This window comes from Mesoplodon densirostris, chromosome 10, assembly GCF_025265405.1.
Source record: "Mesoplodon densirostris isolate mMesDen1 chromosome 10, mMesDen1 primary haplotype, whole genome shotgun sequence".
Taxonomy (NCBI): domain Eukaryota; kingdom Metazoa; phylum Chordata; class Mammalia; order Artiodactyla; family Ziphiidae; genus Mesoplodon; species Mesoplodon densirostris.
The window spans coordinates 56,525,577-56,538,272 of record NC_082670.1 but is presented as its reverse complement, the minus strand read 5'-3'; the positions used below and the strand labels follow the sequence as shown (position 1 = coordinate 56,538,272).

The 12,696-nt window shown below is 40.9% G+C and overlaps 1 protein-coding gene across 1 annotated transcript in view; it reads right to left on the bottom strand.

Annotated features, from left to right (window-relative positions):
• Positions 1–12,230, bottom strand: part of STT3B (STT3 oligosaccharyltransferase complex catalytic subunit B) — a 101,967-nt gene extending 89,737 nt beyond the window's left edge. Inside the window, exon 1 of the mRNA XM_060109529.1 lies at positions 11,513–12,230. Within this exon, the coding sequence (XP_059965512.1) occupies positions 11,513–11,823 (311 nt within the window). The 5' untranslated portion in view covers positions 11,824–12,230. The remainder of the gene's footprint in view (positions 1–11,512) is intronic.
• Between the last annotated feature and the right edge of the window lie 466 nt (positions 12,231–12,696).

The following is a 12,696-nucleotide window of genomic DNA, read 5'->3' as shown; positions in this document are numbered from 1 at the left end:
GGCTTCCCTGGTGCAGTGGTTGAGAATCTGCCTACTAATGCAGGGAACAGGGGTTCGAGCCCTGGTCTGGAAAGATCCCACATGCCGTGGAGCAACTAGGCCCGTGAGCCACAACTACTGAGCCTGCGCGTCTGGAGCCTGTGCTCCGCAACAAGAGAGGCCGCGATAGTGAGAGGCCCGTGCACCACGATGAAGAGTGGCCCCCGCTTGCCACAACTAGAGAAAGCCCTCGCACAGAAACGAAGACCCAGCACAACAAAATTAATTAATTAATTAATAAACTCCTACCCCCAACATCTTCTTAAAAAAAAAAAAAAAATCCCAACCACACATATGATTTTCCCAACAGCACAGTCAAGTCCAAGGTTTATCAAGGTATTACACAATAAGCACTTCCTGTACTATTACTATCATCACCAAAACATAAAATGTGGTTATCATTAAGGATAAAGGATCCATGTTAATATAAATTGAACACTCACTAAGTTCCCAATATAATGTAGACATTCTGGGAAGAAAATTTTCTTAAGGATCTTCCATCTGTCTTTCTATAGTAACAGTAACAATAAATTGTTATTATTCATTCGAGGGGGAAATGAGCACCACATCACCACAACAGTATCTCGCCAATTTAGGCAAAGAACGCCAATTTAAGCAAAGAACGAATAACTTAGTCTCCTTGAGTGTTTTTACATTACACGTGTTAAAATCTTCTTCAAAATGGCTCTGGCCTATTTAGTTAAATGAACAGTCATAAAATTTAACTGAAGTAAGTCTACTTTATACTGGGATTAATAAAACTTGTACCTATACCTCACGTAAAGCAGATAAGCTATACTGGATTGTTATCTGAAAGAAGTATGCTGGGCATGTTTCCTAATAGTTAATACATTTCAGAAAAATATCCCTACTTCCCTGAAGAAGTCACACAAGAGGAATACTAGAGGTGTTAAAAAAGCTTAAATCATTAAGTTGGACCATTATCCAAACAGAGCCTAATTCAAAGTTTCTCTCTGGCATGTATTACATGGGATTTGGGGGAGAAAGGGTAATAAGTATATCTTCCTTATGATACTTGATTTAAATTTTAAGTTTGAATTCTTTAGAAACACTGATTGACTACATTGGAAGTTTGAAGAAAGACAGTCCTAGATTTAAATTCTTCTTCAACTAATAATGAATTAATCATACAGTCTTTTATTTGTTCACAAACGAAATCAACTGTTATCTATTCAAGTAGCATGGGTTCCATACTAATGCACAGCAGAAAAATACCAACCAATTTGATCAAAATCATTCTGACCAATAGAAATGCATTAGAAGCATTCATGTTTAGTTCACTTAAGAACTGCTTTCTAATTAAAAGCTCATAAGCTGGAATCACATTTCCAATAGTATCTTTAAATCACTCACTAATATATAATGACAAATTCTCATATCCTAATAGATTCTAAGTTCCTACCTAAAGATCAATGACCTTTTACCATTCTTTGAATACAACTTATCCCCTCAAGACAGTTTCTGAAAGGATCCTACTACTATCATATCTCTCCCATTCTTCCTGAAGACTAAGACAACTACTAAATCAATAAAGATATTGAGACAGGCTGGGACCTGGGACGCTTTACTACAGTGCTTGCACCTGGACAAACATCTCCTGGAGCAACAGAATACAAAGAAACTGTAAGGGACTAAAAATAACCATGTGCATGCTCAGTTGGGGCAAATTATGAACAACATGATACAAAACAGCCAAAACCCAACTGCCATTTCTGAGATGCCAGGACCAAAAGCAGGTACTGCGAATGATCCCTGCACACAGCATCACCAAGGGGGTAGGAAGACCCCCTAAGCCACCCCTCTGGCCCGACCCACCAATTGCCCTTACTGTCACCCCTAAGGGACCAGCTCACCCCCGCTCAGGGAGCAAGCAAGGGATCCCATTACTTATTTTTGCTCCCTTCTGCTGCAGCACAAGTCCCAGTAAAGTCTTGCCTGAATTCCTCATCTGGCCTTGTATCCGTCTATCTACTGATTAAAGAGGCCTCGTATCAATTTCTACTGACTGAAGAACCCAGGTCGGTAACAATATGGGAAAAGAAAAGAAGTGGTGGCCAAGGAAGATTGGAAGAAAGCAACAGGAAAAACAACATTTCAGAGAAAAGAAAGCTATTCAAGAGCCCATGATATCAACACAAACAAAATCACACACAACCCAGGGTCAACAATCCTCTACAAAAATACCAATACATTAAACAGTCCAGGGGCTCCCCTGATGGCGTAGTGGTTGAGAGTCTGCCTGCCTATGCGGGGGACACGGAATCGTGCCCCAGTCCGGGAGGATCCCACATGCCGCAGAGCGGCTGGGCCCGAGAGCCTGCGTGTCCGGAGCCTGTGCTCCGCAACGGGAGAGGCCACAACAGTGAGAGGCCCGCATACCGCAAAAACAACAACAACAAAAACAAACAAACAAACAAAAACAGTCCCGTCTTAGGGTTTTCCTAAATTCCTATAGTTCAGATCCCCTTTCAACACTCTCTTTCCTTCCTTCTTTCAAGAACTACAGCAACTCTTTTCCTTACATAAATTTTAATATATATTCTTTAAAACGAACAATAGTTGGTAAAAGCTGCAGCTTAAAATCCAGTAATTTTGCATTTATGATTATTTGATTATCATTTGGCTCTTGAAAGTGATGTCTCCTCCCCCCCACAACCCTCTTCTTTGCAGTCTCAGTGTCTGTTGAAAGATTAAATCTCTCTGGCCAGTTAGTACCTTTAAAAAACTTGTCAAGGTTATCTAGAGACAAGGTTGACTAGAGCTCAGTGTTCAACCATGAGACAATCTTTTTATCTCAAGTGAAGACAAGGATGCCTTCTCTTTCTAACAGATACTTCCTTCCTGCTGCAAAAGAGCAGGCAACCTCCTCGGTGCGTGAGAAGCCTGGTTAATCAAATTATTGCTAAACCTTATTATCCACATACACTCAACAACCCTTTGATCAGTGAAGATGAATCTTAAAAACAATGATGAGCAAAAAAAGCAAGACACAAAAGCCACAAGTGCATTTTTCTAAAGTTTTTAAATAGGCAAAACTAAATTATATTACTTAGGAATGCACTCAGAATTATACCACCTAGGGGAAAAAGCAAGAATGTAATTATTGTAAAGTGTGTGGTGTGGAAGGGGATGGACTGAGAAAGCACACACCAAGAATTCTGAGGTCGTGGCAATTTTCTTGATTATGTGAGTGATGGTCACATGGGTGTTTATTTTATAATTACACTGTATATTAGGTTTAAATACTTTTCAGAATGTGTTATATTTCACCGTAAGTGAAAAAAATTTTTAAAGGCTGAAACTGAACATCTTCTCACTGATAATAAAAAGCCTCTGTAGAATACATTTCTTTTCTCGTTTATGTAAATATTTAAGACATTTTCAAAGAATAACTCAAAAACTACAAGAGTGCTACCTTCCAATAACTCTGTACTCCATTATTTTTCCTGTGGATTACACAAGTAAGATCGTATAATAATTTAGTTTAACAATAAAAACTTCTTAAATAGGGTGTATTTTTCTTTACAGGAGTTACTGGTGTTATAAGAATAAGCATGAACTGCTAAGAGAGTAGATCTAAAAAGTTCTCATCACGAGAAAAAAAATTGGGGGTAACTATGTTAAGGTGAGAGATGTTAACTAGACTTACCCAGGTGATCATTTCAAAATGTATACAAATGTTAAGTCACTATGTTGTATATCTGAAACTAATGTTATATGTCGACTCTTACCTCAATTAAAAAAGAAAAAGCATTATGGTCACAAGTGAGTTTCCAGGCATGATTCTTTTCACCAACTCCACTCATCTGGCCAGCAACAAACAATAATTTAAGCTGTGCATATACTGGCACTTTAGAAATTAATTATGAATTACTATATTTTAATTTTAAAAATAGTATAGAAAACAGTATGTGCTGTAATATTATCTATCCATCTATCTATAGAAAGAGAGAGGAGTCCAATAATTTAAGTTTAAAAACCAAATTCACTTGAAGTCATTTGCAGGTTGGAGAGTTTGCTAGATAACATTAAAGGAAAGAGCACCCATAGTATGAAGAAAAACCTTTACCTGAGAATAGCTAATAAAGCTTCAAGGCATGAAAAAGAAATTAAAAGGAAACCCCAAAAGAAACATTACCAACTTGGTTATCAGCAAATCGCTAATGCTTTACTAAGAGAAACAAAATTTCCTTATGTTTTTATGCATTAATATTTCCCTTGGGATAAGAATGAAGGGAAAAAAAGTCAAAAAATAAAAGTTTGAAAAGTTAAACTATGGAAACTATTAACTTATGGAAATTACAGATAACTGATGCAGTTTTTAAAATCACTAGTTCTAAAGAAGCCAAACTTCACACAAAAGCTGTTTCCATGACTAAACTTGAATTGCCAACATCTCCCACACTGTCAATTTAAAGTGAACGGTAGGGACTTCCCTGGTGGTCCATCGGCTAAGACTCCTCGCTCCCAATGCAGGATGCCCGGGTCCGATCCCTGGTCAGGGAACTAGATCTGACATGCCACAACTAAGAGTTCGCATGCCACAACCAAAGATCCCACACGCCACGGATTTGATGACCTAAGACCTGATGCAGCCAAATAAATAAATAAGTAGTTTTTTAAAAAAGTTATCTCTAAAAAAAATAAACTGAATGGTAGACACTAACTTCCCTCATCTTCTGAAGTAACAATTTTCAAAGAACTTCTCAAAAAGTTCCTCTAATGCAAACACAGGTGCAAAGAAAACAGAAAAGAATCTAGCCAAGCCACAACTGTATACCACCTTAGAAAAAGTACTTCACCACTCTGGCAATTAGCTTCTTCACCCAGAAAACAAGCCAATCCAACCAACATATACTCTAAAAGTCCTTTAGTCTATAGAATTCTGAGTCTACTCCAAAAGTTTAACTTCCATGCCATAATTCTCTTAACTCAAATGGCTTAATATTTCCAACCTCATTACTCTGAACTTTTTACGGACAAATGTAAATGAAAACAACATTCAGTTGGATTCAATCATCTTTCCCTCTCATTCAGCTATTCCCTTAAAAGCCCCTCTCTGAAAATTCCCTAGTCATTCAGGTATAACAACTTTAAGCCACCATCAACTCTTCTCTCTTCCCTACATCAAAACAAACAAAGTAATTAGCCATCATCCAATTAATGAGTGTGGTTGGCTTGAGCAGGGACTGTGCCCAGGGCATTTTGATAGGTCAATGTGTTAAGACTTAAATCAGGGCCGCTGATTAAAAAACATTAAATTAAATGGAGGATACGTTCATTTAAGCCTGCCTTGGAGGCAGAGAATGCAATAAAAAGGACACAGATTTTGTGGAACAGGTGGAGACAGATTTTGGAGAACAGGTGGACCTGTATTATTCAATCCTTGAGAGGAATACTAAATTGAAGTATTTTTTATCTACAGAAATAAAAGATGTTACCTGATCTCTTCAATTCTAGGATCTAAAATCAAGTTGTAAGACAAGGTAAAAAACTAAGCATCTACCACTATTTAGAACACATGCTAAAGTTACCCTGCAATACTAAGTTCCAAAGAAAGAAAAAAAGTCACAGATGATATGGTCAACTTAGTGTACCAGTCACAATTTTCTAGAAATTTGTTTTCCTAAAAGTAGTACAAACTTCTCCAACGTAAAGACACCAACTTACATACAGGTTATACTCGAAAATATGTTTAAATGTCTTTCATTTAAAACTATGAAAGCACTTTTCCAAAGAAAATAGTAGTAAGGTTTCCTGGAATGTCTACAAATGCCAGTTAACGTACATTTATCAATACTAAAGTATGAGAGCCTTGAGCAGTTGCTCCTATTTCTTCCAACCCTGACCTAACAAACTTTTTTTTTTTTAATCTTATGGTATTGCCACTTTCTATCAATTTCTAAATCCCTGGAAATTATTCATGTAAGAAAAAGGTAAAGTTAGGACACAGAAACCTTCTCAGAAAAGAGTAAGAGGTTTAAAAACAAAAAATGTCCACCAGAATAAGGTAAAGCAAATAAAGGAGTGAAGATGGAGTAGCAGGTTAACCATTTACATTTTTTCCCTTTCAATAGTATTAATTTGCCCATATAGTATAGTTGTGGGCCCTACGTTATTTGAAAATGTTTTCCTATCTTCCTATTTATTGTAGGGACTGACAGAAGCCACTTTTGCAATCATACATAAAACTCCATTAAGCATTCCATGTGGATAAAACATGGCAAAGAAAGAGCATAAGACTCATCACAGTAAGCAACAGGCTGACCAATAAAGGGCTTCTAATAATTCAAAAGAGTTTAGGAGTTCCACATAAATTAAATCTAATAAAACCAACATCAATATCTTTATAACAACTTCAGAGTTTCTCCTGAGACACCAGATTCAACAAAGTCATTTAACAAACTTGGGCTAATGCAATGACTTATGATGTAGGTTAGGTAAGTTACTAACCAAAACCTAGGATGATTGAATCTGGTTCTAACCTGCACTCCAAGCAAAGACGATATATAAACAGTATTTATACTCATTATATTCAAGTATTATAGAAAATAAATGCTACCCGGAAATAAGAGCTCCTCTTTATTATGGAGTCGAGGAACAAAGATAATATTCTTTACATTACAGTGAACAGTACACTATCAGTATCCTACAAGTAAGATTTAAAAACAGTAATGGACAGATAAAAAGATATGATAAAGCAAGTAAAGTAAATACTAACTGTAGAGTCTACATGTTCAGTATGAGTGTTCACTGTAAAAATCTTTCAACTTTTCTGTATGCTTGAAAATTTTCATAACAATTAGCATTATACAGGTCTATTGAATTGTAGGGTGCTTTATAATTCAAGTTAACTGCAATATTGTCTTTCTCTAATAGCACTAAGTTTGCAAAGTAAACAAATTGAGGAAAAAAATATGATTCAGTCACTGGAGAATATTAATCTTTCCGTTATTTCTGAGAGCACATATGCACTGATTAATAATATATCATGATGAAGAGAACTTCTCTCATACCCCAAAGCACCCAAAACTTATTGAGAGCATAAAAATCAGAGATAGATCATAGACAGACTAGTAAGTTTCCTCATACTCATAATAACTGGGTCAGAGCCTATAATGCAATTCCTTATTCTAAGTTTCTACGACCAATGCTGTCTTTGTGCAAACTACTCATGGCAGTATGTGGTGTGCAGTATTATTCAAGTTAGCCCTCAATGTACGAATACTCTAAAGAAAGAAAAAGTTCCAAAGTGGTTGCTGACAGAGCCTAACTCCCCCAGGACATGCCTCAGGAAACCCAGGATTACTACCTATAGGAGCCACCACACTCACCCGATGGGAGGAGGTCCAATCCCATCATCCAACCCAGCAGCTCAGTGCACTCTTTGCACCTCCTCCCTGAGTGTTCTTATAACGTAGAATGATCTCAACAGCTCAAGGCTAGAGAAGTTTTAAATTACAATGAAATCAGTGACAGTATACAGTAAGTCCCCTGCATAGAACAAGTTCTGTTCCAAGAGCACGAAGTCTAATTTGTTCCTAAGTCCAACAAAGTTAGCCTAGGTACCCAGCTAACACAATAAGCTACACAGTACTGTACTAGATAACAGTACTGTACTAGATAATTCTCTCATAGGTTTACAATACTTTTCACACAAATAATACATAAAAAACAAACACAAAAAATAAAGAAAACATTTTTATCTTACAGTACAGTACCTTGAAAAGTACAGTAGTACAGTACAACAGCTGGCACACAGGGGCACGTTTCCATCTTTGAAAGTTCCCAACTTGAAGGTTCGTATTTAGGGACTTACTGTACCTGTTCTGAAGTGCATGTGGACTGCTGTTGCTAATGATTCCATAAAGTGCCTTTTTAAGATTATGGGATGTTTCTGATCTAAAATTTGTTTTGTTACCCATTTTGTCTTCTTCAGAACTGAGGTCAATAGCCTCTTTTTGTCATCTTCGAAGTGAAGAAAAACATGGAGACCTCAAAGTACAGGAAGTAGTCTCCAACTTACAAACAGCTTATGTTCCAAAGGTTTATCACTCCTTTGAAAACATGTTTGTACTAATTAACCTATTTATACCATAGTTTCTATGAAAAATTGCATCCCAAGTTTCAACTCTAAATTGCAGCCTTCTGCCCTGCAAAAAGGCATCTGCTGCCCTTTTACAGCTAACTGCAGCCAGAACTCAAGGCTCAGAGAATTCTTCTAGGGCTCCAAGGAGAACCCCCTACAACCTGTGCAGGCAGGGAAAAATGCAACTCTTTTATAGGGAGCTTTTCCATTGTCTCTGTGGGAAAAGCTACCACAATTTAACAAGATAATGGTTATGGGGAAAAGCACCTGGTTAATATGAGTATTAATAGTTACAACAAAAGTAAGTAGAAACTACATTCTGCTCCAGATAAAAAGAAGATAAAATTAGGTGCTGTTAAACTCATTGGTCAACCAAATGTTTGCCAAGTGCAGACAAGAAATTCTCAAACTGTGTCCTCATGTCTGATCAAGTCAACTGATAAGGGAGGAAATTACTAAAGTGAAGTGGTGAAGAGATCGTTACCAAAAATGCGGCAAAGTTCTAAAAAAGTGCAGTGTACTTTAAAATTCAATAAATACTACTGAACATCACATACCAACCCTTATAACAACTGGTAAGATTTATAAAATAACTTGAATGACAAACTTAAAAAACAAGTATAACTTTGTGACAACGAGTCACCTTTGGCAGCTAACTAGAGTCTTACGCAATTTAAGTACTAATGTTAAAATTTACAGAAATAACTCACAAACAGAGAAAGTAAACTTTTCACTAAAAATATTTCAGAAGTGAAGCCAGTAAAGGGACATGAGAAAAAAGGGATCAGGGAAGGCCAGAATAAATTGGTTTGTGGATACACAACCTGAGAGGAACATTTAAACATTAAAGGTTCATGTTACTACTACATGTTAAAACAGTAATCTGAGAGACTCCCAAGATAGTATATAACACTAGAATGTTTGTAGAATCAAAGTGCTGGTACTATTAGTAGCTCTGAAGGAAAACCACTTTTAAAATCCAAAATTTTCAACAGGAATGGATTATAAAAATAAGATGCCTAACTGAGACCTTTGAAAGACATGAAAAGAAAAACATAAGTGAGCAAACAAGGGATTTTTTTTTTGACTGAAAATTCTCTCATTAAGTCACCTGAATTATACTTAAGACATCTGATTTATACTGGCAAATCTCCATTCACAATAAAGGACAGGGACAATTCCTTTATTATAAAAGGCTATTTACTACTAGTCAGAATTACCTAACATTATGAACATAAACACTTAACCAGGAATATAATAAAACGTATATATTAAAACTACCAGTAAGCTGAAAACCTACATTAAGTAGGTCTTTTAAGACTGAAGAGGTTTATATACCTTTAGATTAGAGTATATGAATTAAAATTTGAATGTAGAGTGTTATTCGTCCTACTAAAGGATGTTTCTGAAATGTGTTTTATACACAGAAAGATGCAAACAAATTTTTGTGAGTAAAAAAGGGTTATGCTCTACAAGCATATTCTTGAAACTAGAGAAGAAATCAACTTTTAATTTTTTGCCATATTGAAAAAAAAAACTTATCTATGAAGCAACCCAATAAGACTTTTCATGATTATAATACTCAATTTTAGTAGAAACTCTTTGGCTCACTTGATGCAGATTTCTAATCTTCCTTCAAAATTAGGAAAAATATCAATCATCTCATCATTGGTTTGCGAATTTTTCTGCAATCCTTAATTTAAGCCTCAATGTTACTACTAAACATTATGCAGCCTTCTGTTTATAAAAATGATACTCTCCAGAAATATTATTCACAATTTTTGTTACCCGTAATGTTTGGTCAACCATGCACTTCTGCTCTTGCAAAGTGAAAAAACACAACTTTCTCTTTTTACATGTTCAGCAAAACATTAGCAGTTTTCATTTTCTGGTTTCAATTTCATTTTTATCTAATTTGCTTATGTGTTTCAAAGCTAAGACTAAGAAAACTCTGTCTAGTTCATAAGCGTCACAGTAATTTATTTTCTTCTGTGATTCCAATAAAGAAGTTGTTTTTTTAAAAAAAATCAAACCTCTAAAATGGAATGGAAACGTTTCATGGAAGCATGTCAGAGCTGTTAACTGTCTACCTAAATTGGATTCTCCAGGAGTGGACCCCTCTGGTGTTCAACAGATGATGCACTACCAATTTTTCTATCTGTAACAGAACTTCAATTGGTATTTTAATATATGGGTAACTCACTCCCCCAATATTTATTATCCATATATTCAGTAACTCTCAAGAAGATTCTCTCTCTGTACTTCCAATGACAAATACCCTCAAGTTTAGTTGGGCCTAATTATAAGGAAGTAAGATGAACTCAAGGGTATGGATCAAGATGATGAATTAAGTCAGTTTAAAAGGCATAGACTAGGGCTAAAACAAAAAACAAAGAAAACTTAACCCAGGTTGGTCAAGTTGGAAAAAAAAATTAAAGCACTCTTCCTATCTAAGTAATTCACAGACCAGTGAATTGTTAGCTAAATTAGCTAGTGCTCTTTATGCGGTAATTTCCTAAAACATTCAGGTGAGTCCCTGATACCACGTGAAACTTCAGTATTACAATCCAGGGCTCCCCATCACTATGGTACTGTTTGTTCTCTAATCCACAACCCTTCCTGCAGAGACCAATAAAGAAACTAATGCAACGCTTTCGGATATTGAGCATAACATACTGAGGGTGACAGTTTGGTTCACAGAGTAATGAGCCTGCTCTGAAAAGTAGCCCAAGATAATTATGGACCGGTGAGGTGCAGAGTGCACTTAAAGGCTTGAAAAAAAAGCCACTCTTGAAAATATCTAACGTTAAATAAGCGTCCCTAGCTTCCAGATCACTTTTAGGGGTCTTATTTCCTTTCCTCCAACACCTCACTCCCTCGCTTTTTCCCTTCCCGTCTGAGAGCCAAGAGAGACATGGTAAAAGCGTGCAACTGCGAGGCTGCGCCGACGAGGCTCCTGCACATCTGGACTCACCTCCAACTGCAACAGGGTACCCCCTGGGCGAGCCCATCCCAACCGGCCGAAAACGCGCGCGAGAAGCTGTGAGCAGGCGAGAGCCGCGGGCGGGGAGGCGGGTAGTCCGCCGCCCGGCGCGGCGGGTCGGGTTCCGCGGGCCGAGGCGGCTGCGAAGAGAAGCGTTCGCCCTCCTGGGAGTCTGCAGACTCGCCCGACCCGGGTCAAGGTCCCGCTCGGGCTCCGACGCCCCGCCTCGAGCGGCGCGGGGGAAACTTCGCTTGCAAGCGGGGGCGCGCCCGAGCTCGGGACCAGTGGCGGGTCCGGGCAGAGCGCGGTGGGGTGGGGGGGGAGGGAGGCGCCGGTCCCGGTCCTGGCCCCGCGGCGGGGGAGGGGCGGCGGGCACTTACCACGGGTCGAACTCGTGGATGATGCTTTCGAAGCGGATGACGGCGAAGAGGCGCGAGCTGAAGCCGGCGAGCCAGGCCAGGAAGAGGATGGTGAAGGAGAGCAGTGACTGCCAGCCGGCCGGCTGCGACAGCCCCCCAGACAGCCCCGTGGGGGCCGGCTTCGATGCCGCGCCGCCCGCCGCCTTGTGCGCGCACTGGGCCCCGGGCCCGTGGTGGCCGTGCCGGCTGTTCCCCAGGGCCATGAGGCCGCTCCACGGGGATGAGTTGAGGGACGACTTGTGCTTGCTCTCCGGGGCCGAGGGCTCCGCCATGTTGTGCCCCGGCGGCGGGTCTCGCTCCGCGCCGCCGCCGCCGCCGCCGCCGCCTGGTCCGAGGGGTGCTGGGTGGGGACCCGGAGGAGGAGGAGGAGGAGGAAGAAGAAAGAGGAGGAGGAGGGAAGAGAGCCGCGCGCGCCCGCCCTTAGCGCCGCGAGGCCGGGGGACGGGGGGTGGAGGCGGCGGCGAGGAGTCTCCGCCTCAGCAGCGGCCGCGACCGCCGCTCTCTCAACTCGGATGGCCCCTGCGCCCCTCTAGCCATCCGTCTTCCCAGTACAGTTGCGGCAGCGGCGAAAGCCGACGGGACGAGGGCGCCAGAGAAAGAGCAGGAGCAGACGGAGGCGGCACCACGGTTCGGAGAAGCAATGACATTCCCCCCACAAACGCCGCCCGCCCCGCCGTGAGGAGCAGGAGGAGGAGCCCCCCGGCGTCTGGGCGGAGCTCAGGCTACCTCTGACTCCGCCCCCGACCCAACAGGAACTGGCCCCTACGCCTGTCACAATGCGACAGGTCCGCTAGGGGGCGGGCCCAGAACCGCGGTGCCGGCCAATGGGGGCGCGAGCTGGGGCGGGGCTTGGCCCAATCATTCTCCCCTCCCCCTCCCCCTCCCGGCCTCGCGCTCGTTCGCCCGGAGCGGCCTGGCTGCGCGGTTACTGCTTCATTGTCAGTTGAAAGACGCAGTTTCGCGCGCATGTATTGGCGGCCAGGAGGGGCGCTAGGCAGCTCCGCGCGTTGCTTGGAGCTGAGCCGGGCCAAGGGGGCGGGAGGTGGTCGAGGACAGACGGGCGGCCTCCTTTAGAACCAGTTTACGGGACGCAGGGTGCGCCGCGCCGCCTGGCCGGCCGCTCGCGGCCACTCCGCGGTCGTGAC